The sequence below is a fragment of the Trachypithecus francoisi genome, unplaced genomic scaffold, assembly GCF_009764315.1.
Source record: "Trachypithecus francoisi isolate TF-2019V2 unplaced genomic scaffold, Tfra_2.0 Lachesis_group19, whole genome shotgun sequence".
NCBI classification, from domain to species: domain Eukaryota; kingdom Metazoa; phylum Chordata; class Mammalia; order Primates; family Cercopithecidae; genus Trachypithecus; species Trachypithecus francoisi.
The window spans coordinates 5,234,360-5,260,636 of NW_022681464.1; the positions used below are offsets into that span (position 1 = coordinate 5,234,360).

A 26,277-nucleotide genomic window follows, 5' to 3' on the forward strand; every position below is an offset into this window, starting at 1 on the left:
TTCCCCGCCCCGCGCGCTCCAGCTGCTGTTCGGCGGGGAGGAGGGAGCGGGACACGACCGCCCTGGGGTTGATATTCGGAGGGACCGGCGAGAGATGGAAGAAGAGAGTGCCTGCTGGGCCAGGGAGTGCGCAGGCGCGAAGCAGCTTACTCGCCGCTGTGGGTATCCGCTGCGGAGACCGCGAGAGGGAAGGGAGGGCGCAGGCGCAAGCCCTCCCCGACCACTTCCCTTCAGGTTGAGACTGGAGAGCGCATGCGCAAGCTAGATGGTCAGCGAGTAGAGCCCCGACTGCAGGTCCCTCCTTCGATGGGGCGCGAGCTGTCGTTGAACGTCAGCACGCAGATGCAACTGGTTTTCGGCTGGGGGGCGCGCGCCCCGCTGCAGAGCGCCAGCCCGCAGGCGCGGGAGCCTCCCTATTAAGGGCACGCGACGTCGAGGCAATAGCACGCAGGTGCTTAGCCAGAGGCGGAGCCCGAGAGGCAGGCAGCGGAGTTCCGGTTCCGGGAGCAACGAACAGCCGCGGAGGCGACAGCTACCGCTTCAGAGGAGGCGGCCGCGGAGGAGGAAGAAGGGGAGGAGGGCGAGGCGGAAGGTGCAGGAGGGACCCTCGCCATGGGTCCACGGGCCTAGAGTGGCGGAAGATACCGGCGTGGTGCCAAACTGGTGAGACAGCCTTGGGGCTGGACGTGGAGAGTGCTCAGGCGGAGAATGGGAAGGAATTGTGGCTCAGAACGCTGACGGGGAGGAATCAAGGGCCCTCAGGCCGATGATGGGGAGGAATGGCGGCGTCGGAATACTGACGAGGAGAAACGGGGGAATTTAGGCTGAGGACAGGAAGGAATGGAGCTCAGAACTCTGACAGGTAGGAGTGTCGGGATCCTGGGACGAGGACGGAGAGGAATGGTGGAGATCAGAACGCTAAAGGGAGACATCAGGGCATCTGAAGTTGAGAGAGAAATGGGGATTCAGAACTCTGAGCGGGAGAAATGAGGGGCCCTCAGGCTGATGACAGGAGAAATGGAGGCGTTGGAATGCTGAAAGGGAGGAATGGGAGGCCCCATATAGAGGAAGAGGAGCAGTAGGAGATCAGAACGCTGACAGTTAGGGATGGCATGATCCCAGGACAAGAACAGAGAGAATGGGGGAGGGTTCGGAATGCTGAGGGGAGAAATTAGGGTCTCTCAGGATAAGAGAGGAATGGAGAATGAGAACAATGAGAGGGAGAAGTGGGGAACTTTTTGGATGTAGAGGAAGGAGACAAACAGGAAGGTTTGGGGGCTGAGACTGGGGAGAAATTGTGGGCCAGAACATTGAAAGAGAAGAAAAATAAGGGGGGAGCTCTTGGGCTGAGGAAGGGGAGGCATGGGAGGCTTCCAGTGTGAGGAATGGAAAAGATGAGGGGCTATTCGGCCCATGGGTTGGAGCAGTTGTGTCTCGCAGAGGAAGTCGAGGTTGTAACACTGAGGTAGCAAGATAAGAGGACATCAGGCAGAGAAGGAATGGAATGGTTAAAACACTGAAGGAGGGAAATTAGGAACTCCTGGGTCGAGGAAGGGGGGAATGAGAGACTACTGAAGCCAAGTAGTGAGGGCAAGAGAAATGGGGCCCTTTGGGGCTGAGGATGGGAAGTATGGGGGTCTTGTGGTGATAAAATAGAGGGATAGAGGCCCTTAGGTCAGTGACAGGGAGGAATGAGGGGGGAAGATGAAAAGTTTCTGGATTGGCAGTGAGGAGAAATGATGGGCTGTCAGTCTGAGGATAGAGAGTAGGGGATTAGGACACTAAGAATAATAAACAGAGATCCTTGGGTTGAGGAATGAGGATCTCCTAAGCCCAGAATAGGAAAGAATGGGGTGAGAATATGAGGGCTTTCTTTTCCATATATGGGCTGGTTGCCTGCGGCAGGTCCTAGGTCTTGGGCAAGCACTAATGGATACCAGTGATTTGTGTGGCCTGGGGCACGTTTTGTCCCTTCCTAGAGCCTCAGTTTCCCTCATCCCCTCAACTCCCTTTCAGGCTACTGCTGCTTCCTGTGGCCTCCATGGCTGAGGACTGGCTGGACTGCCCGGCCCTGGGCCCTGGCTGGAAGCGCCGTGAAGTCTTTCGCAAGTCAGGGGCCACCTGTGGACGCTCAGACACCTATTACCAGAGGTACTGGGTGGGTTGTGGGCAGAGTGGGGGTGGGGTAGAGCCTGATTAGGGTAAAATCAAATAGTGCGGACAAATTTATGGATGGAGTTTAAATTATGCACAGTTAATCCTTATTAGCGGATTTTATGTTTGCAATTTCACCTTCTTAATACAATGTATTTGTAACTTAAAAGTCACTACTCACAGTGCATTTGTGATTGTTGAAGGACATGCACAGAGCAGTGAAAAACTGTCACTCAATGCATGTGTTTCTAGCTAAGACTGAAGGAGCCCTTTTTATTTCAGCTTTAATACTGTAAACAAGTGTCCTTTTCGTGGTCTGTTTAGTGTCACATTTTTCTAATGTTTGTATATTTTGTTGGTGATTTTGCTTTTTAAAATAGTCCTCAAGTGTAGTGCTGAGGTGCTGTTTAGTGTTCTGAGTGTGAGAAGGCTATGTCGTGCCTTACGGAGAAAATACAAGGCAGATAAACCTTGTTGGTTATCTGAGTTACAATGCTGTTGGCTGTAAGTTCAATGTTATGCATCAGAATTATGGTACAACCAGAAAAAGAAGGAAGTTTGCCAATATGTGCACAAGGCTGCTTCAGAAAATACAGAAAGCATTTATGGGCTTGAAGCTATGGAAGAGATGAGAAAGCAGCTACGTTGGTGGATTCATGAAATGACGATCAATAAAGCATAGTGGACAGCATTGTTGAGGAAAGCCAAAGTCACGTTACTCTGGGTTAGGAAAATATTAAGGTTGTATCAGCTAGTGCAGGCTGACTTGCACATTTCAAAAGGCAACATGGCATGAAAAATGTTAAACTTGCATGCAATGCAGGTTCTTCCAATCAGGAGTCTTCCGAAGAATTTTAAAAATACCTGTTAAGTGTTATATAGGAAAGGGGTTGTGTAGAAGAGTGGTTTTCAATGCCAATAAGATTGGCTTGTTAAACAAGAATATGGGCAAACAAACCTACAGAACACATACGGCCTCCAAAGCCCCTGGTTTGAGTCATTCAAAGACCGTGCAAATAGTCATTTGTAAAAAATATATATTAAGTAATGTGTATTTAAACAGAAACACGCACAAAGCAGAAGTTCAGATGCTCTCAGGAACCTAACCCTGTATTTCCTCTAGGAGCAATGGTTTTGTGTTCAATGTTCATGGCAACTTTGTAGAACATAACTACCATAACTAATGAGAATCAGCATAGATGTTTATAAGCATTTACATGTGTTTAGGCTACATTAATTATTATGTTTCTATATTCGTTCTGATTTTTTAAATCTAAGTTGCCATTTTGCAGGTAAATATTAAATTACAAATTACTTTTTGTTTGTATTTAGTTATAATTCACATATTTATGTACTTGTATAAGACTTTCAAAACTTAAAAGTGCAGTTGTCAGAAACTATGAAGGATCTGAGATTTCATTCTTAGGACAAGATAATAGTGAATTTGTCAGAATTTTGTAGATGTTGGTAGGAGAGGTAAGACTCCTGAGTTACAGATCAAAGACAGTTTATTACAACAGTTGCAGGATCCAGAATAAGTCTCCCCCTTATCTGCAGTTTCATTTTCCATAGCTTTAGTTACCTACAGTCAACCACCATCCAAAAATATTAAATGGAAAATTTTAGAAATAAACAATTCATTAGTTTTGAATTGTGTGCCGTTTTGAGTGGCGTGATGAAATCTCACACTATCCTGCTCCGTCCTGCTCAGGAGGTGAATCATCTCTTTGTCCATATCCATATCCATATCCATATCCATGTTCTATACACAACCTGCCTGTTAGTCACTTAGTAACCATCTCAGTTATCAGGTAGAAGAAAACACAGTACATATTACGTTAGGGTTTGGTACTATCCACGGTTTCAGGCATCCACTGGGGAACTTGGGATGTATACCCTGACGAGAGGGGGAATTACTGTATTACTATTTTTGTGCCAGTTTCCTGAATTCCAATTCCTACAGCATGACACGAAGAGGGTTGTATTATTATAGGAAAAGAACCCTGAGCTTAGAGAATCAAGTTTTTTTTATAACATTAAGACAGTAAGTATGCTTTCCCTTTACTATGGAAGGAGACCCTGTCTCTTATCTTCCAAGGTTGTTTGCTTTACAAACATCCTTGGAAAGATAGTTTATCAAAAAGGATAATCGGTGTCTCTCTTGCAGGGCGTACAGAAATGCAAGAAACGGGGGGTCCCAAAATCAATTACTTACACTTTAATTTGTGTGTAGTTGCATTTGTTTATATGTTTTTAAAACATATTTGTGTTGTTTTCTTTACTTGATTATATACTGGGTACATAATGCTAACTTATTTGTTTGCTTATTTATTTATTTATTTTTTGAGACAGCGTCTCGCTCTGTTGCCCAGGCTGGAGTGCAGTGTGGTGCAATCTCAGCTCACTGCAAGCTCCGCCTCCCGGGTTCAAGCCATTCTCCTGCCGCAGCCTCCCGAGTAGCTGGGACTACAGGCACCCGCCCCCATGCGTGGCTAATTTTTTTTGTATTTTTAGTAGAGATGGGGTTTCACCATGTTAGCCAGGATGGTCTTGATCTCGTGACCTCGTGATCCGCCCGCCTTGGCCTCCCAAGGTGCTGGGATTACAGGTGTGAGCCATCGCACCTGGCCAGTGCTAGCATATTTATATGTTATTTAATATATTTGTGTTCTTATTTGTGTCTATTTTTACTTACATGAAATAGTTCCAGTATTACTAATATTGTATGTTGTAAATATGTTCATCTGTTTACATTTATATTGTTTCTGATGTTTGTATTTGTGTTAGTATTTATGTTAATTTTTTTATGTTTTCAAGGTTAGTTGAGGTGGGGCTGGGCAGGGCTCACAGGCCAATTCCAGGCTGCCTCCTGTATCCTGCCAGCCCTGTCGGAAGGTTGTATGGGTGAAATGACATTGGCTCCACCTGGGTGCTAACCCATCCTGGCCTATCCCTAGCCCCACAGGAGACAGGATCCGAAGCAAAGTTGAGCTGACTCGATACTTGGGCCCTGCGTGTGATCTCACCCTCTTCGACTTCAAACAAGGCATCTTGTGCTATCCAGCCCCCAAGGTACTTCACAATGTGAGATGCCTAGGTAGGGGTGGCTGTGCCACTCAACACCCACCCACTGACCCATATTCCTCCTTCCCTTACTTTCCAGGCCCATCCTGTGGCTGTTGCCAGCAAGAAGCGAAAGAAGGCTTCAAGGCCGGCCAAGACTCGCAAACGTCAGGTTGGACCCCAGAGTGGTGAGGTTAGGAAGGAGGCCCCAGGGGACGAGACCAAGGCTGACACTGACACAGCCCCAGCTTCATTCCCTGCTCCTGGGTGAGTGTTGGTCTGAGGTGAGCCAGATAGGTGAGGGTTGTGTTTGGGGGTGCTCTTGGACCCCTCACCTGCCTTTCCCATTCCAGATGCTGTGAGAACTGTGGAATCAGCTTCTCAGGGGATGGCACCCAAAGGCAGCGGCTCAAAACATTGTGCAAAGACTGTCGAGGTGAGTGACCCCCAGAGGATGGGGCATCGGGAGATAGGAGCTGGAGCAGGTTCAGTGTCATACTAGGCTGGGGGTTGAATGTAGATGTCAGGACAGAGGCTACTGGCATGGTTGGAGGTTGGATACTGGAGATAGCAGGCATGGGTAGAGGTTGAATAGTGGAAGTCAGGGCACAGGCAGTGAGTGAATCAGTCAGATGTCTGTTGCTTTCTTTCCACTTTTCTTCTTCCCTCTTCCTCCCCACAGCACAGAGAATCGCCTTCAACCGAGAACAGAGAATGTTTAAGGTAAGCACAACCTGCTTTCTCTTCACACCTCTGCAGTGGGAGCAGGATGTGATCGAGCTGGTAGAGTCCTAAGGGATGATGATAGGTCCACCGGATGAAGTCATTTTATAGGGTGCTCTCCATAGGTCAGCAGACACAGTAATGGGAATTAATGGGTTAATTAATTCCTGTTACCATTAGTGCGTTAGTAGACACAGTGATGAAGTTAGCAGGGGACCAGTAGACATACTAATGGCCTCAGTGATGAGGCTAATGGGCGACTAGAAGTCCTGGTGATGGGAGCTGATGTAGGGTCAGTAGACATGGGAGGACCAGTGCTTCTGGAGCAGGCCCGTGATCTCGTCCCTACCATTCCTGGCAGCGTGTGGGCTGTGGGGAGTGTGCAGCCTGCCAGGTAACAGAAGACTGTGGGGCCTGCTCCACGTGCCTCCTGCAGCTGCCCCATGATGTGGCATCGGGGCTGTTCTGCAAATGTGAACGGAGACGCTGCCTCCGGATTGTGGAAAGGGTGAGTCGGGCAAGTGGAAAGAGCCCAAGGCTCACCTCGGCCCCTGGCCCTCGTGGGCTTGGCCCCATGCTTCATGCCTCTGCTCCCACATCCCCCTCCAACAGAGCCGAGGGTGTGGAGTATGCCGGGGCTGTCAGACCCAAGAGGACTGTGGCCGTTGCCCCATCTGCCTTCGCCCTCCCCGCCCCGGTCTCAGGCGCCAGTGGAAATGTGTCCAGCGACGTTGCCTACGGGTGAGTCGGGCTGGAGAGAGCAGAGCTCATTCTGCTGTTAAAATCGTCGCTACCTCTGCTTCCTTTCAACCTGGCCTTGCCTACCTTATGTCTTTCTTTTCTGCCTAACCCCACGCTCACCTTTCTGGCCCCGCCTGCCTGCCCCTGTCTGCCAGCACCTTGCTCACCGCCTGCGTCGCCGTCATCAGAGATGTCAGCGACGCACTCCCCTGGCTGTGGCTCCCCCAACTGTGAGTGCCTCATGCCACCCTCTGTCTGCCTGTCCCATGCATGCTTTCTGCACTTAAGGAGTGGGAAGTTCCTGTGTCTGCCTGGTGCCACCAAGCTGAAACCACCCTTTCTGGTCTTTCCCAGGGTAAACATGCCCGCCGCAAGGGAGGCTGTGACTCCAAGATGGCTGCCAGGAGGCGCCCCGGAGCCCAGCCACTGCCTTCACCTCCCCCATCACAGTCCCCAGAGCCCACAGAGCCGGTGAGGCCCCAGTGGGTGGAGGGAAAGCACAACCCTGACCTTACCCAGTACCTGCCCTGACCCCACCCCATTTGCCTCTACAGCACCCCAGAGCCCTGGCCCCCTCGCCACCTGCCGAATTCATCTATTACTGTGTAGACGAGGACGAGCTAGTGAGTGGCCCCACCCTACCTGGATAAGCCTAGACTCTCAGGACGCTTGGTTAACTTCAAAGAAGCAGATGCTGGAATGAGCCTATTGGGGAACAGCAAGGCACAATAATGGGTCCTAGGATGGGATGAGTAGATAATGGAGGACTAATACGGGGTCAGCAGGTGCATTGACAGTGCCTCATGTCACATGTATCAACACTGGTGGCTGATGCAGGACTAATCGACACAGTTGGGATTGACAGAGGAGCAACTAGCACAATGACTGGGGTTCACATAGGATGAGCAGACAGAGTAGGCACAGTGATGGGAGCTAATAGAGAGTTAACAAAATGTTGCTGGAAATGGGGGTTAGAGACATTTTCTTGGTAGCCAGTGGTGGCCTAGGAAATACAGCACTGGATATTGTAGTGGAGCAGCCACAGTCCTAATGGTATCGAGGGCCAGCTCGCACAGCGATAGTGGCCAATGTTGAACTAGCAAATGCTGAGGAGTGACTAGCCGGGAGTCAGGAGGCTGAGACTAGTATGCAAGTAGCTCCTTCTTATGGGGCTAGAGGAGCACCAGGACCAGCACTGGAATAGGCGTTGAGGATGGCCTCTCCTAGTCCTAGTTGACAGCACCACCCATTCCCCCCACCCCAGCAGCCCTACACGAACCGCCGGCAGAACCGCAAGTGCGGGGCCTGTGCAGCCTGCCTACGGCGGATGGACTGTGGCCGCTGCGACTTCTGCTGCGACAAGCCCAAATTCGGGGGCAGCAACCAGAAGCGCCAGAAGTGTCGTTGGCGCCAATGCCTGCAGTTTGCCATGGTGGGTGGGGCAGGAAGGGTCAGGTGGCCGGGATAGGTTGGGCCAGGCGCCCCAGTGCCTGGGAGTGGTGGGCAGGCTTGGTAGGTGGGTGGGTGGCGCAGTAGCTTTGGTTGAGGATTAACAGACATTGTGCTTGGCTTAATGAGTCTAGGTGGCATTGGTGTTGCTAATAGGAGACTAGCAGGCTCAATGACGAAGGGCTCATACGTAAGCAGATTCCGTGCTGGGACCGATGGGAGATTAGCAGGCATGTGGAGCCGGGCAGGGTGGATGTGACTGGTCAGGACACCAGGTAGCCATAGCACCCTATCTTTCCTCATAGAAGCGGCTGCTGCCCAGTGTCTGGTCAGAGTCTGAGGATGGGGCAGGATCGCCCCCACCTTACCGTCGTCGAAAGAAGCCCAGCTCTGCCCGACGTCACCATCTTGGGCCTACCTTGAAGCCCACCTTGGCTACACGCACAGCCCAACCAGACCATACCCAGGCTCCAACGAAGCAGGAAGCAGGTGGTGGCTTTGTGCTGCCCCCGCCTGGCACTGACCTTGTGTTTTTACGGGAGGGCGCAAGCAGTCCTGTGCAGGTGCCAGGCCCTGTTGCAGCTTCCACAGAAGCCCTGTTGCAGGTAAGGGCCCCACCCTGTCCTGCCCTTCCCAGCCCCACCCAGCCTCATGCCAGGGAGCTGAGACCAAGTCTGCTGCAATCCTCCCTCACGCAGGAGGCCCAGTGCTCTGGCCTGAGTTGGGTTGTGGCCTTACCCCAGGTGAAGCAAGAGAAGGCGGATACCCAGGACGAGTGGACACCAGGCACAGCTGTCCTGACTTCTCCCGTATTGGTGCCTGGCTGCCCTAGCAAGGTGGGGGCAGTGATGGATGTTCTGTTGATGCCGTAGCAGGCTGGTCTGTAAGCAGAGTGATGATGAGCCATGATGGTTCTCTTGAGCAGAGCAATAGATGTGCTGATTGCGACCTTTCTGCAGAATTACCCCGCCTGTCTAACAGACACCCTACTTCCCGCAGGCAATTAGCTTTGCCCGCTTTGCTATCCAGCTAACAGAAAAACGGAGGTCAGTGAGGAATGGGAATGGGAAAGGTTTATAGGCAGAGATGGCCTTTCTGTGTTGAAATGTGATGGAAGTAGGATTTATCAGCACAGTGAGGGGTTGGCTGATAGAGACTTTCCTCAGGCTAACTCTGCCCTTCTAATGGCTGCCTGTTTCCTACTTCTCCCAGGCAGTAGACCCAGGCCTGCCATCTGTGAAGCAAGAGCCACCTGACCCTGAGGAGGACAAGGAGGACAACAAGGATGACTCTGCCTCCAAATTGGCCCCAGAGGAAGAGGCAGGAGGGGCTGGCACACCCGTGGTCAGTCCTGGGGATGCCCCACCCTGCCCTGACCCTGCCATAGCCCCAACAACCACATTGACCTATGGTGTTAATTCTTCTCTAGATCACGGAGATTTTCAGCCTGGGTGGAACCCGCTTCCGAGATACAGCGGTCTGGTTGCCAAGGTGTGCCCCACACAGTGAGGGGTGGGGAGGGAGTGGGTGTTGGCCAGATGTGGGCCCTGAGTTTTGAAAGTATAGTCAGCAGTTTGGCATGGTGTGGTGGGAGGTAAAGGCCCATACCCATTATGCTGATCACAATTAATGAGGGGCATGTGTGTAGGACCATAGAGATTTCTCCGGAGATCCAGCCCAATAGCATTCCAGGTTAGGACTCTCCTTTGGGGGTAGGGGGAAGACTTGACACTCTATCATGAGATTTGAAAGAAAAAGATAGGGAGTCTGGTCCCTATTTTCCTAAGAAATATCTATAGGGTTCAGCTTTAATATATAAATTCTTGTTCAGAGAATAATCATTTGGGGTCTTGAAGGCCTTTGGAGTCTCCAGGAGACCTCTGGGTGGGCTGTTGCTTGATGTTGAGCAATGTGTATCAGAGAAGTGGTGCTGGGCTTGCCTGGGCAGTGGGATGGGCAGGAGATCTGGGTTCCGAGCTGGCTTTGTGAGCTGGGTTCACACCTAGTTGCGTAATCTCTGGTTGCCCTGTACTTCCTGGGGCTACCTCTGTGGAGGGGCTTGGGCTGGATCTCTTGAGCCTTTCCTGAGCCTATTGAGGTTATTAACTTCAGATGCCATGCAGAACTGTCCCTATAGTCCTGGCATAGGATGAAGGGTAGATGCCTGTAAGGACTAGAATGGTTGGGAGGGCAGGGGAATGCTGACTCCTGTAGAATGTTGACAGACCCTGCATAGAGCCCCAGACACTGGCAATGTAAACTATTGGCCAAGCACATGGATTCCTTTGCTCCTACAAACTAGCCTACCAGGCTGGAAACCCTTTCATCTATGCTTGGCCAATTACAGAAGTACTGATTGAGTTCCTGCTTGGTGCACAGCATTGAGGACAATGAGCCCTGCAAAGCTTATATCCTGTGTCAGGAGACACAGGATACCTACCTTCAGGGAGCTTATAATCTGACTATGGACAAGCTGTCTATAATGGTAGTTTTCAGAAGATATAAAAAAAGATAAAGGTATAATTAAGGGGAAGTGGATGGAGGACACAGAATACTAGGAAATGGTTTTGTAATGCTCCATTTCGCACATAGCAAACCTCATTCAACATACAGACCTGCTCCCTCTTCCCTAGGTCCAAAGACCTTAAAAAACCTGGAGCTAGAAAGCAGTAGACTGGAGGCTTCTACAGACTGTAGGATTCAAGGTGATATTTGCAGACTGGCTTTATGAGAGACAACACTGATCTACTAGGGGCTGGACCCTAGATTGGTTGCCAGGGCTTGTGTGTGAATCAACCCTAGGAGGAAAAACCTACCACGAAACCAGAGGAGCAGGCCTAACAGTACTTTGAGCTTCTAGAAGAAGTAAGCGGGAAAGGAAGAGAAAGAGTAGAAAGTTGGTGCATCTTCTCCTCCCCAAGAGCCTGAGTATAAGAAGTTGGGTTTTAAGGGTGGGGGAGCTGGGATGGGGAAAGGTAATATAATTAAAACCACCACAAAACAACCTAAACAAGCCATGTTCATGAATAATTGTAAGTGGCTTCTGGATGAGACCTGGCAGTGTCTCTACATACTTCCTCAGGGAGACAGCAATTGAAAATGTAATTGAATAAATAAGGAAAGGAACTGCTATTTGGTGTGTTCCTCTGTGGACCCAGTTTATTTAATCCTTAAAATAATCTTTTTGGGAAGACATTGATTTTGCCCATTTTTGTGAATGGGAAAAGTGAGATTCATTAATTTGTCCAATGTCGAACAGCTGGTGTTAGTAGAGCCTAGAATCAAACCCAGCTTTTAAAGCCCTTGTTCTTCAAGCCACTAAACTGTAACCTGTAATCCTGTATGTACTAACAGGAGTTTTCGGTGACCTTCAAAACACAGATTACTATAAGTACTATAATAAATCCCTTACATTCCTGTCTCTAGCATGGTTTAGAAAGTGCCAAGACTCGATGTAGATGGGGTCACCTTGTCAGAGCATCTGTTCATACAGAAACTGGGTTTCCTGCAGACCCCAGGTGCTGCATAGGATTCCTCAAATCCTACAGGATATATCTCCCCACTGGCTGCTGTCCATTTTGCTTGTTACCCTGACTCCCCCTCTTCAGCTAGAGCAGTCTTTGTAACTAAAGCTGCCAGCCTGGCTCATCTTTCCTGACAACGTGCATCTCCTGCCCTCTGATGACCTTTGTGCTTGGCTTCTGCCCTCAGCCCAAATGTCTTCTAGGAGGCTGAATTCCTGCTTCGAGTCCTGCCCAAGGGCCAGTCTTGGCTCAGCCCTACCTCACTCTTTCCAATTCTTCATTCATAAAGTGCCAAAAAGATTAGACCTGTAATTTGTTAGCCAGCTTTACAGGGCCAGGACTGAGTGAGTGCCTCCTTAAACTTTGTATCCTATGTGCCTCCCTTGCCTTACCCTAGTCCCAGCCCTGCAGCTTTAAGTAATTCAGACATGGATGAGCCATTTCCCAGTTCTATCATACAGCCTCTGCCACCTTCCCCACCCCTTCCTTTATTCTACCCTAACTAGTTCAGCCCTAGTCAAGACTGGATAGACTGATACTGCTTTGTTTCCCCCAGGAACCAACCACCCAACCCCAGTATTCTGGTAATTTTGACAGTGAGCTATATGAAATTTATTTGATTGACATTTAGACTCATGAGTTAAGCTTCTGCCTACCATGTATATTAGGGTACAATCAGAAGAGCAGAACCACTAAGATAAAGATTATGTATATATGTACTTTAAGGGATTTATTATAGAGATCTGACTGCATGCCATTGTGGGAGCTGGTTAAACAGTCTCTGTAAGGCTGTTATCTTTGCATCTAATGCTGGAGCTTGAAGTCTGCAGGGCAGGCACTCGGGAAGGGAAGATGGATGTAAAGTGTGGGAGACCGAGGACACAGTGGAGCCCACGAGCACGAGCTGGAACCCACGAGGATGGCCTGGAACCCATGTCAGTCTCTCACCACCTCCAGCTTCGATGATGTGGGTGTCCTGCAGAAGAAGCTGGTGCCCTTCCTCACAGAGTTAAATATGCATCTGGCCCAGGAATTAGAGAAGCTGAAGAGATGATCCTGGGAAAGGTGGAGCAGCTGCAGGCCTGGCTGCAGGCCTGACTGCTGCCCACACCAACGAGGTGATCCAGCAGATACATGACAATATGTGAACTGCAACAGCGCCTGGTGCCCCAGCACCAGCCTTCCAAGTGTAAAAACAATATGCTGCTGCTTCACTTCTGCCCTCCAGTTATCAAGCAAAATGTCTCTTGTGGCCCATCTTACTGGAAGAGAGTTCTGGGAAACAGCCTCACCAAGGTGACACATTACAAAGCCGCCCTACCATGAATCCGCTCCCAAGGGTCTCACTACTCACCTGAGGATAACTCAATATAACTTGCTGAAAATGCAAAGTTGAAGACCATGAATTTCATGGTGATTCCAGCAAGTGCAGAGATTCTATGAAGCCCACCCAGAAAAAACTTGCTGGTCCGGGCTATTATTGAGAACCAGGCCTGTGGTAGGCACTGTACTTAATACTAGGATACAGAAATGCAAAAGATACGGCCCATGCAATTTTATTAAATGCATCAATATGTATTACAAATGGTGAATGGATTTCCAACTTTATCATGGAATTTAATGCTGAATATATAGAATTCAGAAAATTATTGGGAGGACAGCCCTTTTGTGAACCTTGTTTGGGGCACAGTAGGAATTGGAAATAATTTAGTTTCTATCTCTAAGCTGTTCTATTTTAAAATTATTTTTAAATTTTTATTGTCCCACTTACCTGCTCAGTGTTTCTTTTGGGAGTGGTTTGGTGGGAACAGTGTTGACTGCCTCTGAGAAACTGGGATAGTGGGTGGGAAGATCAAGGTCACTTCTTTCCAAGGACCCTGAGAGATTGACTTCCCTAGGCCCCGGGGGCGGGGGGGTTCCCTGAAAGCTGAGGCTCTTGGTGCTCAGCACTGGCTGGACACCGTCAAGCTGCTGGTGGGCCCGCCAGGGGGCGCCAGGGCGAGAAAGGCCGTAGTTCCCGGCCGGGAACCACCGGGGCCCTGGAGGCACCGCCCGTCACCCATCACCAGTGGCCTGGCCGCCCTGGGGCGTGGCATCCGCCCGGCGCAAACCCCAGTACCTGGGCTAGGGCCAGAGGGAAGCTGAGTGCCCCTCTTCAAATAGTGGTAAAACAGGCAAAACTGAACCGGGGTTAAATTTCGGAGCTCGTCCAGGGTGAGGGCGGGGCTCGACGACCTAGGACGTTCAAGTGTTGCTGGGTGTCGCCAGGTGTCGGTTTACCCCATCGCCTCAGAAATTGTGACCAGGCCCTCTGGGCTGCACAACCTTGGGAATCCCCAGTGGGCGGTCCCGAATCTCCGCCGATTTTCCCAAGCCCTGCTCCGGGCCCAAGGCGTTTTCATTGCCGCTTTCCCGGAGGTGTGCTGGGGGAGGTTCCGCCCAGACCGACGGGCGGGCCCGGGGCCCGTTGAACTCGAAGATCAAAGAACCGCCCCTTTGGACACTCCAGGAAACCGAGACGACCACCTAATTTGTTTCTTTGCTGTTTCAGGCCACGTAAACTCTTAGTAAATGCAAATGAGTGTTTTACTGAACTGCAATTGAAAACACAAAATGACAGAATTATTAAAAGATGATTAAAAGAGAAGAAAGACATTTCGTGGCTGAAAAGCTGAACCAGCAATTCAGGAAATGGAATTCATATTTAGAAACGTACCATATACAAAAGCCGAAGTGGGTGGTTTGCGTATGATTAAGGAATGCTAATTTACAGTAAATTGCGTCCTTAAGGAGGGTATACACATTAGTTGTGCTTATTATACGTCAGTTTGACGTAGGTACTGATTTGTTGCATGTGCTCAAGTGTTCTATGCTCACCCCCACTTTGGGAGTACCAAAGTGTCATTCTTAATTGGCTTTTAGGTATTACCACCTTACTCTTGACTGGAAATGCAACTGTGGTTACTACCTGTGCTGCAGGTCCGTCCTGGTTCTCTGATTTGTGTTTCCTGTTCTGCGTGAATCCTGATTCTCAGAAACCAGTTACTGGACTTCTGATCCACATCCTGATCCTTCCACTGTGACCCTCAGACTCTTTAATTATGCCCCACCAGGTCGTGCCACTGCCCCACTAGTCCATCTGATCTGTCCCCATCCTAGGATATCCTGAGTCTAAGCCCTGGTTTCTGCCAATGGCAAACAGGAATATTTTATTAACAGCCTTTATTATTATTATTATTACTGGTTATTTGGTTTGACAAGGCACTTAGGCTCCCTGAGCTTTGCCTTAGCTGGAAAATAAGGATAGTAATACTTGCTATTCTATCAACCGTATAAGATATTTGTGGCCACGCGCGGTAGCGCAGCCTGTAATTCCAACACTTTGGGAGGCCGGCGGGAGGGGCGGGGGTAGGATCGCTTGAACCCAGGAGCAGGAGTTCCAGCCTGAGCAACATAGCAGGACCCCCTATCTCTTCAAAATTTGTTTTTAAATTAGCAGGGCGTGGTGGCGCAGGCTTTGTAGTCCCAGCTACTCTGGAGGCTGAGGCCCAGGAGGACGAGGTTGCAGGGAGCCATGATCACGTCACTGCACTCCAGCCTGGGTGACAGAGCGAGACCTTGGCTCAAAAAAAGTCTGTTAGGTTCAAAGGTTGTGTGTGTGAAAATATCTTGGAAATTGTAAAGAACTACACAAATACAAGGTTTTCCTGTGATTATTACCGTCATCAAGATTAACCTAGAGATAGTGCAAAATTTAAGCTTCCCAAAAAATGTTCGCTAACCTTTCTCATACCTTTAGACCATTACCGGATATAAATAGCAAAGTCAACTGGAATTGTAATTAGAGCTTCGATTTTTCTTGGGCTAGAGGTTTTTTCTGCCATTCTGATGAACCCTAGAGGAAGGGAGCAAGGTCGGTGGGGTTTGGCCGAGGGGCGGGGTGAGGACCGCGCAGACTCAGCTTCTCGGCTGGAAGAGGAAGTCGCGAGTGCAGGCGTCTGCGGCCCCCATGGTGACCAGACCGACTTCCGTCCGACCCGCCCACCTCTACCTGCCCCTAACCCCGCGAGGCGCACCATGGCAACCAGACTTCTGCGTCGCGGAAGCGGGTCCCGCAGGTCGCCACGGTTGGGGGAAACGCGGCGGACGCCGCCCTCATCCCGAAGGGGACTCGAAAATGTACAGCCAGCGGTTTGGCATCGTACAGCGGGAGGTTAAGGGCCCCACCCCCAAAGTGGTGATCATGGTAAGCACAGGATGTGTCTGCTGGACCCTTCAGCTTTCTCTATCTCTGCGCTCTCCAGGCCTGGCCGATCCCACTTCGGCCCCCCACCCGGGGCCTTCTTGAGGGGAACGGATGCCGCCTGATGCAGTGGGTCGAATTTTGAAAGAAGGAAGATAAGGTCGCTCACCTACCTACCCCACCTTTCACCCACTCATCCCCCTCTATTTCCATCCCTACAGCATCTCATCTGCCCCCAAAGTTACAATATTTAGGTTCTGTTTTTGGAGAATCACCACTAGGGATCTTAGGGTTTTTCAGTCTCCAAGACACCGGAAGGATGTCTGTCCCCCATGCAGTGGCCAGTGTGTGTTATGGAAAGGGCACCCAGCCCAGAGACAGATCTGGGGGCAGGGCTGGCCTATGATTTGGAGCTGGTCTTTCACTCCTAGGAAAATCGTCTGGGGAAGGGGAATTAGGTTGTGAGAGGTTATAGCACCCAACGCCTTTCCTGTGCCAACTCAACCAGTAACCATTGCTGGACTGAAGTGTCCCTTCAGACCTGGGAAAAACGCAGGTGCCTGCCTCTAAGGCTGGAGTGGTAGTAGGGCAGGGAAATATGCTTGCTGCAGAATTTGATGGTTCCTGCTGAGAACCTCAGACACTATTGGTCCATACATGTAGATTCCTTCATTTCTACAAACTAGTTTCTACCCACCAGAAAACTGCCATGTAGGCAGAGTTATTGCTTGAGCCCCTGCTTTGTACGCAGTATTGTGGGAGATACAGGGGTGAATACAATGATCCTGGAAGGTTAACCCTTTATTGAAGCCTGAGCCCTCCCTTCAAGGAGCTTATACAGGTTAAGTATCCCTTATCTGAAATGCTTGGGACCAGAGATGTCTAGAATTTCAGATTTTTTTTGGATTTTGGAAAACTTGCATATACATAATGTAATATCTTGGGGAGGAGACCCAAGTCTAAACACTGAATTTATCTATATTTCATTACCTCGAAGGTAATTTTATTTTCCCCTTGGGGGTGCTGAATAAATATGTGTTGTTTGCTTCTGTTTTCACTGTGACCCCTTACATGAGGTGAGGTGTGAAATTTTCCACTTTTGCCATCATGTGGGTGCTCAAAAAGCTTCAGATTTTGGAGCATTTCAGATTTCTTATTTTCTAATTAGGGGTGCTCAACTTGTAATCCAATTGCAAAAAAGAATTATGTATAATGAAACCACTAAAGGTTAACATGGTAAATAATGATGTGCTATATTGTCTGTAATGTCAGTTTATGGAAGAAAGATCAGTGATTCAGTTGTATTATGCTCCACAGTGCACAGAGCAAACTTCGGTCAACCTATAGACCTGCTCCTTCTTTAGGTCTGAGTACTGTAAGATCTGGAGCTGGAAAGCAGTCGATGGGACACGTTAGTAGGCTGTAGGGTTCAAGGTGATAATTATAAACACACTTCATGAAGGACAGAAGATCTACTTTGGGTTCTGTATCCAAACACAGGGCTCAGGGGCTTGTTGGGTGCTATTACTTGTGTTGGGAACCAATAAGGAACAAAAAACAAACAAAAACACTAAACCAGAGAAGCGGGCCTGTTGAATACTTTGCACTTAAGAAGAATTAAGAGGAAAAGGAAGAGGTTAGAGTTGGTGCATCTGCTCCTCCAGTGTCTGAGTGTGATAAGAAAGATAGTTAGAGGTAGCAGAATTGTGTTGCAAGAATTAAAGCCACCAACAGATGAGAATTGGGTCCTAAACAATTCCCCAGGAGAAACCTATGAAAAATGTAATGTCTGAAGTAATGGGACATCAAAAGGAGCAGCTATTTGATGAGTGTCTCCTAGAACCCATTAGGAGGATACTTATTTTGCTCATTTGACAGGTGAGAAAACTAAGATTCAAAGAGATTAAGTAACTTGCTCAATTCAGTTAGTAATGGACAGAGGCCAGAATCAAACCTAGGATGTAAAGCATTGTTCTTTAAGACAACCGAACTATAAATTGTAATCCTAATAACTATAATTTGAGATGCTACAGTAACAAAAAGCCTTCAGTGACCTTGAAAACCCAAAGTAGTTAGTAAAATATCCTGTGTTTTCCTGACTTTAGCATGGTTTAGAGCTGTGATGTCCAATAGGTAGCCATTAGTCACACATAGCATTTGAGCACTTGAAGTGTGCCTAGAGTCACATATTGACAAGATAATATTTTGGATATATTGGTTAAATAAAATATACTATCAAAATTAACTTACCTGTTTCTTTTTACTTCTTTAAATGGAGCCACTTGAAAATTGAGAATTACATATCTGTTTTGCATTATATTTATATTGAACAGTACAGATTTTGAACAATGCCACGACTGTGCTGGGATTGGCATCACCTTTTTTGAGAACTCCAGGTCATACCCCTAACTTATCAAGAGATTGGGTCCTTCCCAGACTGGAGTCCTTCACATGATTCCCAAGCCTTAAAAGGCTTCCTGACCCCATGGGTACTGCTCATGGTGTTTCTGACCTCTTCAACCAAAATATACCTCAGCCCTGTTTCCTGTCCTGACAACTGGAGCCAGTGTTTCTAGATTATCTTGGTGTTTCGTTCCTGTTCTCAGCTCACACTGGGAGCCTTAATTCCTGCTGTGTATGCTGCCCAGGGTGCCACTGTGATCCTCCTCTGCTTTATTTTCACAGATCTATATTAATAAAATGCTATCAGTTTTGGAGAACAGTCATCTAATTAACTGGCTGTAGGCTCCAAATAATTCTGACATGGATTAGCTACTTTCCGTGATATAACCCCCAACATCATCTTCTGTCTCCTTACCACCCCAGGCTTGCCTTATCTTGTTCAGCTAAATCTAGGTACCTCATGCCTACCCTGAGCCCTGAATCTTTTCGTTAAACCGTCTTCAAATGTTGATTTCCTTTCCTCAGGAGACTTCATTACAAACACGTAACTCTAGTATTTCTGGTAATCCTGATGGTGATATTCTAAGTGTAAATGATCAGATTGACTGTCTCTCTCTGCCTCTTAAGAGTTTTGCTTCTATGAATCAGCACCTCAGTGTCTCACAACTCACCTAAGGATGACTTGATAAAACTGTTCCTGAAAATACAAAGCTCAAGACTATGGATTTCGTGGTGGCTCCAGGAGGTGCAGAAATTGCATCAAGCCCACCCAGCAACATTGTTTCATTCATTCATTCATTCATTCATTCATTTCTATTGAGAACCTCACTGTAGTAGGCATTATGTTCAATGCCAGGAATACAGAAAGGAAAAAGATACAGTCTATGTGATTTCATTAAGTATATCTATATATATTCAAATGGTACATGCATTTCTAACTTTTTTAGTGGACATTTTGTAAAAACAATATATTTACAGAAATTCAAAGTAGCCCAAAAGATCAGGAACACACTGTTTGCATTAAAACTTCTGGGCACCCTAGAAATAGGAATAAAGTTCTACCACCAGCTTTTTTTCTTTTTCCTTCTTTCTTCCTCCCTCACTTCATTTCTTCCTTCTTAGTAAAAGATCTTTTATTGTCACAACTCATTATATATCCATATCCATATACACATATATAAACACATATATACATGTATATACACATATATTCTATATATTCACATAGTAGCATCTTTTCATTGAAAGTATTTTGATGTGGTAACTATGGTGTCCGACCAGGAGAAATAATGTGGAATGATGGGTGGCTATGTCAAGGTCAGGAATTAGAAGACCTCTAATTCTTGTTTTATCTGCCCTGTTTGAAGCAAGTTCAGCAAATCACTTAAATGTCTCTGGGTTTGACTAGATAATCTCAACAGAGTCGTGTTCACATTTTTAAGTTTGTAATTTCCATCAACTTTTTTCCAAATGACACTTTAGAAATATTTGAGACTGTTTTGATGACATCTTAGGTATAGGCCAGAGAATGAAACAAGCTACTCTTTAGGTGCATAAGCTGTATTCAGCTGTAGTAGGATGTATTAGTTTTTTATATCTAATTTTATTTAGTATGAGTATTGATTGAGAGCATAACTAATTGAAAATATGCAGTTGATTCTTTGGCTTATTATAAGTGATAGTTGGTTTTTGTTTTCAGAGACCCAAGCCTCCTAAAGGCCAAGGGGCTGAGCACCATCTAGAAAGAATCCGACGCAGCCATCAGAAGCATAATGCTATTTTGGCTTCCATTAAGTCAAATGAGCGGGATCGCTTGAAAGTTGAGTGGGACCAGCACAATGACTGCAAGTTTTTGGACAGCCTTGTGCGAGCAAGAATCAAGGATGCCATGCAAGGGTTTATCATTAACCTTGAAGAAAGACGAAATAAGTAAGGCTCACAAACCTGGGACCCAAGCCATGAAATATTCCTAAAACCACAATTTGAGATTGACCAGTCAAAAATCAAATTTAGGAAGGATCATGGCTGAGATATATTAAATCCATAGCTATTGATGGTTAATATTTTTAATATTTTTCTTGTGATAGCCTATGTTTTGATGAAAAACAATATATTGTTTCATGTTTCATTATTTTGATTGAAACCTGTTCATTTTACTCTTTTGTTAAAAATATATATTTCATATCTTATTTATATGTGACCAAATAAAATATGGTGCAGTTGGTTGGGCTTAGTGGGTCATGCGTATAATCCTACCACTTTGGGAGGCTGAGGACGGAGGATTGTTTGAGCCCAGGAGTTTGAGACCAGCCTGGGCAGCATAGTGAGACCCCATCTCTACAAAAAAATTTAAAAATAGCTGGGCATAGGAGCATCTGGCTGTAGTCCCAGCTGTTCAGGAGGCTGAGGTGGGAGGATCACCTGAGCCCAGGAGGTCAAGGCTGCAGTGAGCCATGATCACACTGCATTCTAGCCTGGGTGACAGAGCGAGACCCTGTCTCAAAAAAAAAAAGAAAACCAACTACTCTTATTTTATGGAAGACTGCAATGATCTTTCTCTTCTTACAAATTAGACCTATAATTCTGAAATTGAATATAACAAAAATCAATAAAATTTTGCATGTAGCATGACAGTTTTTTTTTTTTTTTTTTTGCTTTTTGTTTCAGGCTACGTGAACTTTTAGCATTAGAAGAAAATGAGTATTTTACAGAAATGCAATTGAAGAAAGAAACCATTGAGGAGAAAAGAGATAGGATGAGAGAGAAAACTAAATTACTAAAAGAGAAGAATGAAAAAGAGAGGCAGGATTTTGTGGCTGAAAAGCTAGACCAGCAATTCAGGTAATGAAATCAGAAAACACACAAACAGAATCCAAAGTTGGTACATTAAAGTAGATTTGAGAATGCTAATTTAAAGTAAATTAGTCTTAAGAGGATATACACAGTAGTAACTTTAAGTCTTGGCAGTATATTACATATCATTGAATAATACAATGTGTGCTTGAGAACTATGTTCTAATGTCCTGTGCTTGCTTCTCAATTAGAATGGAAGTAACAAAGGAGATTATGTTACTGAACTTTAGGTATCAACCTCACCCTTGCTGTTGGCAGGAAGTTCTTCAAAAGCTCCTATGCCAAGAAATCTTTGGTAAAGTTGGGCTCTCCCCCTACTGCTATAGTCTCTACCTGTGCTGCGTGTGTGCTTGTGGCGTGTGGCGGGTTTTTTTTGTTTGTCATTTTTGAGACAGGGTCTTGCTCTGTCACCCAGGCTGGAGTGCAGTGGCATGATCATGACTACAACCTCCACCTCCTGAGCCTGAAGTGATCCTCCCACCTCAGCTTCCCAAGTAGCTTGGACTACAGGCGTGCACCACCATGCCCAGCTAATTTTTTGTATTTTTTGTAGAGATGAGGATTTCATCATGTTGCGCAGAGTGGTCTTGAACTGCTGGACTCAAGTGATCCACTTACCTCAGCCACCCAAAGTATTGAGATTACAGGCATGAGCCACCATTCCCGGCTCTCTCCTCTCTTCTTTATTGTCTGTTTCCTTGCCTGGTATTCTGATCACTGGGTCTGATCACCTGGACTTATAAGGCACTTCCTGACCCAGACCCATGGTGACCCTCAGTTTTCAGATCCCTGGTCTTTACTGTAGTCAATCTGGTCCTGTGGTTGCCTCCATATCCCTTTTCATTGTGGTTTTCCATCATCGGATACTCTGAGTCTATGCCCTGATAGACTACCCACTACTGTGCACTTACAGAGGGAAGATTTGTATGGGAGTGCCCAAGAGTGATCCTCTGAGATGATCTATAGTGTTATATAATTAGAAGCTTGGCAGGTGCTTTTAATATCACAAACCAAGACATTCCTTACCTCTAAAGCAAAAATATACTAAAAAGTCTCCCTCCCTAAAGCTACAGCTCTTAGAGCAAGAGCTATTATATATTTATAATGTTATTATAATTCCTCAGTTATATTTTCAGTGCTTCTGATACTTCTAAGAGTCTGAACATTAAGAATTACTGTTATTTGGCTAGGCACAGTGGCTCACACCTATAATCCCAGCACTTTGATCACTTGAGGCCAGGAGTTTGAGACCAGCCTGGCAACATAGTGGGACCTTATTTCTACAAAAAATAAAAAAATTGGCCAGGCGTGGTGGCTCACGTCTGTAATCCCAGCACTTTGGGAGGCTGAGGTGGGCAGATTACCTGAGGTCAGGAGTCCAAGACCAGCCTGGCCAACATGGTAAAACCCCGTCTCTACTAAAAATACAAAAATTAGCTGGGCATGGTGGCGCATGCCTGTAATCCCAGCTACTCGGGCGGCTGATGCAGGAGAATTGCTTAAGCCCAAGAGGCAGAGGTTGCAGTGAGCCGAGATCGTGCCACTGCACTCCAGTCTGGCCAACAGAGTGACATTCTGTCAAAATATATATATATATTTATATATATTAATATATATATATTTTCCAATTCCAAACATATTTTTTATATATGTATAACTTTGCCGGGCATGGTAGCACATGCCTCTAGTCCTAGCTACTTGGGAGGCTGAGACAGCAGGATCACTTGAGCCCAGGAGTTCGAGGTTACAGTGAGCTGCAACTGCAGCACTGGACTCTAGCCTGGGCAACAGACTGAGACCCTGTCACTAAAAAAATTAAATTGCCATTATACTTCTCAGTATATTTTGTTCATTTTGCCCCTTTATTCTTTTCTTTTTTAAAATTGTTGTGGGTAGATAGTAGGTTTGTATATTTATGGAGCACATGAGATGTTTTGATACAGGCATACAATGTAAAATAAGCACATCATGGAGAATGGGGTATCCATTCCCTCAAGCATGTATCTTTTGAGTTACAAATAATCCAATTATACTCTTTAAGTTATTTTAAAATGTACAATTAAGTTATTATTGACTATAGTCATCCTGTTGTGCTATCAAATAGTAGGTCTTATTCATTCATTCTTTTTTTTTTTTTTTTGGTACCCATTAACTATCCCCACCTCCACCTCCAACCCCCAACTATCCTTCCCAGCCTCTGGTAACCATCCTTCTCTATCTCCATGAGTTCAATTGTTTTGATTTTTAAATCCCACAAATTAGTGAGAACATGCAATGTTTGTCTTTCTGTGCCTGGCTTATTTCACTTAACATAATGACTTGCAGTTCCACCCATGGTGTTATAAATGACTGGATTTCATTCTTTGTTATAGCTGAATAGTACTCCATTGTGTATGTGTACCACATTTTCTTTATCCATTCATCTGCTGATGGACACTTAGGTAGCTTCCAAATCTTAGCTGTTGTAAACAGCACTACAACAAACATAGGAGTGCAGCTATCTCTTTAATATACTGATTTCCTTTCTTTTGGACCTATACCCAGCAGTGGGATTGCTGGATCTTATGGTAGCTCTATTTTTAGTTTTTTGGGGAGCCTCCAAACTGTTCTCCATAGTGGTTGTATTACATTCCCACAAGCAGTGTACGAGGGTTCCCTTTTCTCCACATACTCACCAGGATTTGTTATTGCCTATCTTTTGGATATAAGCCATTTTAACTGGGGTGAAATGATATCTCACTGTAGTTTTGATCTGCATTTCTCTGATGATTCATGATGTTGGGCACCTTTTCATATGCCTGTTTGCCATTTGTATATCTTCTTTTGAGAAATGTCTGTTGAAATCTTTTGCCCATTTTTTGATTGGATTATTGGATTTTTTCTTACAGAGTTGTTTGAGCTCCTTATATATTCTGGTTATTAATCTCTTTTCAGAGGGATAGTTTGCAAATACTTTCTCCCATTTTGTGGGTTTTCTCTTCACTTTGTTGATTGTATCTTTTGCTGTGCAGAAGCTTTTTAACTTGATATGATCCCATTTGTCCATTTTTGCCTTGGTTGTCTGTGCTTGTAGGGTATTGCTCAAGTAATCTTTGCCCAGACCAATGTCCTAGAGATTTTTCCCCAATGTTTTCTTGTAGTAGTTTCATAGTTTGAGGTCTTAAACCTAAGTCTTGGATCTATTTTGATTTGATTTTTGTATATTATGAAAGATAGGATCTATTTTCATTCTTTTGCATATGGATATCTAGTTTTCCCAGCATCATATATTGATATATGTCTTTTCCCCAGTGCATGTTCTTGGCTCCTTTGTCAAAAATGAGCTCACTGTAAGTGTGTAGATTTGTTTCTGAGTTCTCTATTCTTTTTCATTGGTTTAAGTGTCTGTTTTTATGCCAGTACTGTGCTGTTTGAGGTACTATAGTTCTGTAGTATAATTTGAAGTCAGGTAATGTAATTCCTCCAGATTTGTTATTTTTGCTTAGAATAACTTTGGCTATTCTGGATCTTTTGTGGTTCCATACAAATTTTAGGATTGTTTTTTCTTTTCTTTTCGTCTTTTCTTATTTTATTTTATTTTATTTCATTTTATTTTGAGACAGGGTCTCACTCGGTTGTCCAGGCTGGAGTGCATGTTGCCCAGGCTGGAATGCAGTTACAGGATCTCATCTCACTGCAACCTCTGCCTCCAAGGTTAGGTTCAAGCAGTTCTCCTGCCTCAGCCTCCCAAGTAGCTGGGACCACAGATGTGTAATGCCACACTCAGCTAATTTTTGTATTTTTAATAGAGATGGGATTTTCCCATGTTGCCCAGGCTGGTCTCGAACTCCTAGTCTAAAGTGATCCACCCACCTTGGCCTCCCAAAGTGCAGGGATTACAGGCATGAGCAACTGTTTTTTCTATTTCTGTGAAGAATGTTTTTGGTATTTTAATAGGGATTGCATTTTGTCTGTAGATTGCTTTGGACAGTATAGACATTTTAATAATATTGATTCTTCCAATCCAAGAACATAGAATATTTTTCAATTTTTTGGTGTCCTCTTCTATTTCTTTCATCAGTGTTTTATGGTTTTCGTTGTAGAGATCTTTCACTTCTTTGGTTAATTCCTTGGTTAAATACAATTTTATTTGCGGCTTTTGTAAATGTGATTACTTTTTAAATTTCTTTTTCACTTTGTTCACTGTAAGCATATAGAAATGCTATTGATTTTTGTATGTTGATTTTGTATCCTGCAACTTTACTGAATTTGTTTAGCAGTTCTAAGAGTTTTCTTGTGGAGTCTAGATTTTTCCAAATATAAGATCATGTCATCTGCAAACAAGGATAATTTGACTTCTTACTTTGCAATTTGGATGTCCATTATATCTTTCTCTTGTCTGATTGCTCTAGCTAGGACTCCCAGTACTATGTTGAATAATAGTAGTGGTGGTGCATTTTGCCCCTTTTTTTCAGACACATCTCTCAGTGCAGTGATGATCACATGATATGACCCATGGAATGCCCTAAATCATCGATTTCATCTGTCTTTTAATTTTAGAGTAACTGGCAAGGGTTTTTATATTCAGAAGGGATTTTTAAAGTCCAAATATTACTTGGAAGTGTTTAAAACTTAGCCATTAGCATTCATTCATTCAGTAAATATGTTTGGGCTCCTACTTTATGCCAGGCTCTGTGACAGTGAGTGTCCTTTAGTTTGTTAGATCATCTAGTATGAGTGGGGCAGGGTGTCTATCATGTTAAGCCAGATTCAAGAATGGATGATCCAAAAATATCTGAGTTTAAATCTGGTGGAACAGAAGGAATAGAAAAGTTCATTTTTCATAGCACTCAAAATTTGAGTAGACTGGAAATCCAAAGGTCAACAGACGTGAAAAAGCAACAAAATGAAGTCTGTGGAGGGATCAAGACATGGTGCAGAGAAAAGCTTCTTCCATCTGCTCTTTCTGCCATGAAGTCGCTATTAATAATGTGGACAGCCCTAAACCCTCAACCCTCCTACCAGAGGCCAGAAGGAAAAGTAAGCCATTACAGTGAGTAGTGGATACAAGTTGCAGATGCAGCCACTAAAAGTAAATTCAGACCGCTAAAAGGAGAGGGAATTGGAAGTTTCAGGGCTTGGGGA

At 45.7% G+C, this 26,277-nt stretch overlaps 2 protein-coding genes across 41 annotated transcripts in view; both read left to right on the plus strand.

The window, feature by feature from the left end:
• The first annotated feature begins 31 nt into the window (after window positions 1-31).
• On the plus strand, window positions 32-15,351 carry MBD1 (methyl-CpG binding domain protein 1). 39 transcript variants are annotated; one of them, XM_033177731.1, is made up of 18 exons: window positions 32-663; window positions 2,017-2,151; window positions 5,112-5,226; window positions 5,318-5,484; window positions 5,571-5,653; window positions 5,900-5,940; window positions 6,302-6,448; window positions 6,553-6,681; window positions 6,837-6,911; window positions 7,036-7,152; window positions 7,236-7,304; window positions 7,946-8,113; window positions 8,436-8,735; window positions 8,829-8,966; window positions 9,343-9,474; window positions 9,560-9,621; window positions 10,764-10,835; window positions 12,485-12,618. In XM_033177731.1, the coding sequence occupies exons 2-17, from the start codon at window positions 2,042-2,044 to the stop codon at window positions 10,801-10,803; spliced, it is 1,893 nt and encodes a 630-aa protein (XP_033033622.1). In that variant the 5' UTR covers window positions 32-663; window positions 2,017-2,041; the 3' UTR covers window positions 10,804-10,835; window positions 12,485-12,618. The 39 variants fall into 39 exon arrangements, with proteins under 39 accessions (XP_033033622.1, XP_033033621.1, XP_033033614.1 ...); XM_033177730.1 differs by having other exon boundaries at window positions 12,478-12,611; XM_033177723.1 differs by lacking the exons at window positions 10,764-10,835; window positions 12,485-12,618 and adding an exon at window positions 14,206-15,351.
• A 144-nt stretch (window positions 15,352-15,495) lies between these two features.
• Window positions 15,496-26,277, plus strand: part of CFAP53 (cilia and flagella associated protein 53) — a 41,533-nt gene continuing 30,751 nt past the window's right edge. For both annotated transcript variants that reach the window (XM_033177763.1, XM_033177762.1), the window contains exons 1-3: window positions 15,496-15,900; window positions 20,000-20,229; window positions 20,968-21,141. In XM_033177763.1, coding sequence (XP_033033654.1) covers window positions 15,664-15,900; window positions 20,000-20,229; window positions 20,968-21,141 — 641 coding nt within the window. In that variant the 5' untranslated portion in view covers window positions 15,496-15,663. The remainder of the gene's footprint in view (window positions 15,901-19,999; window positions 20,230-20,967; window positions 21,142-26,277) is intronic.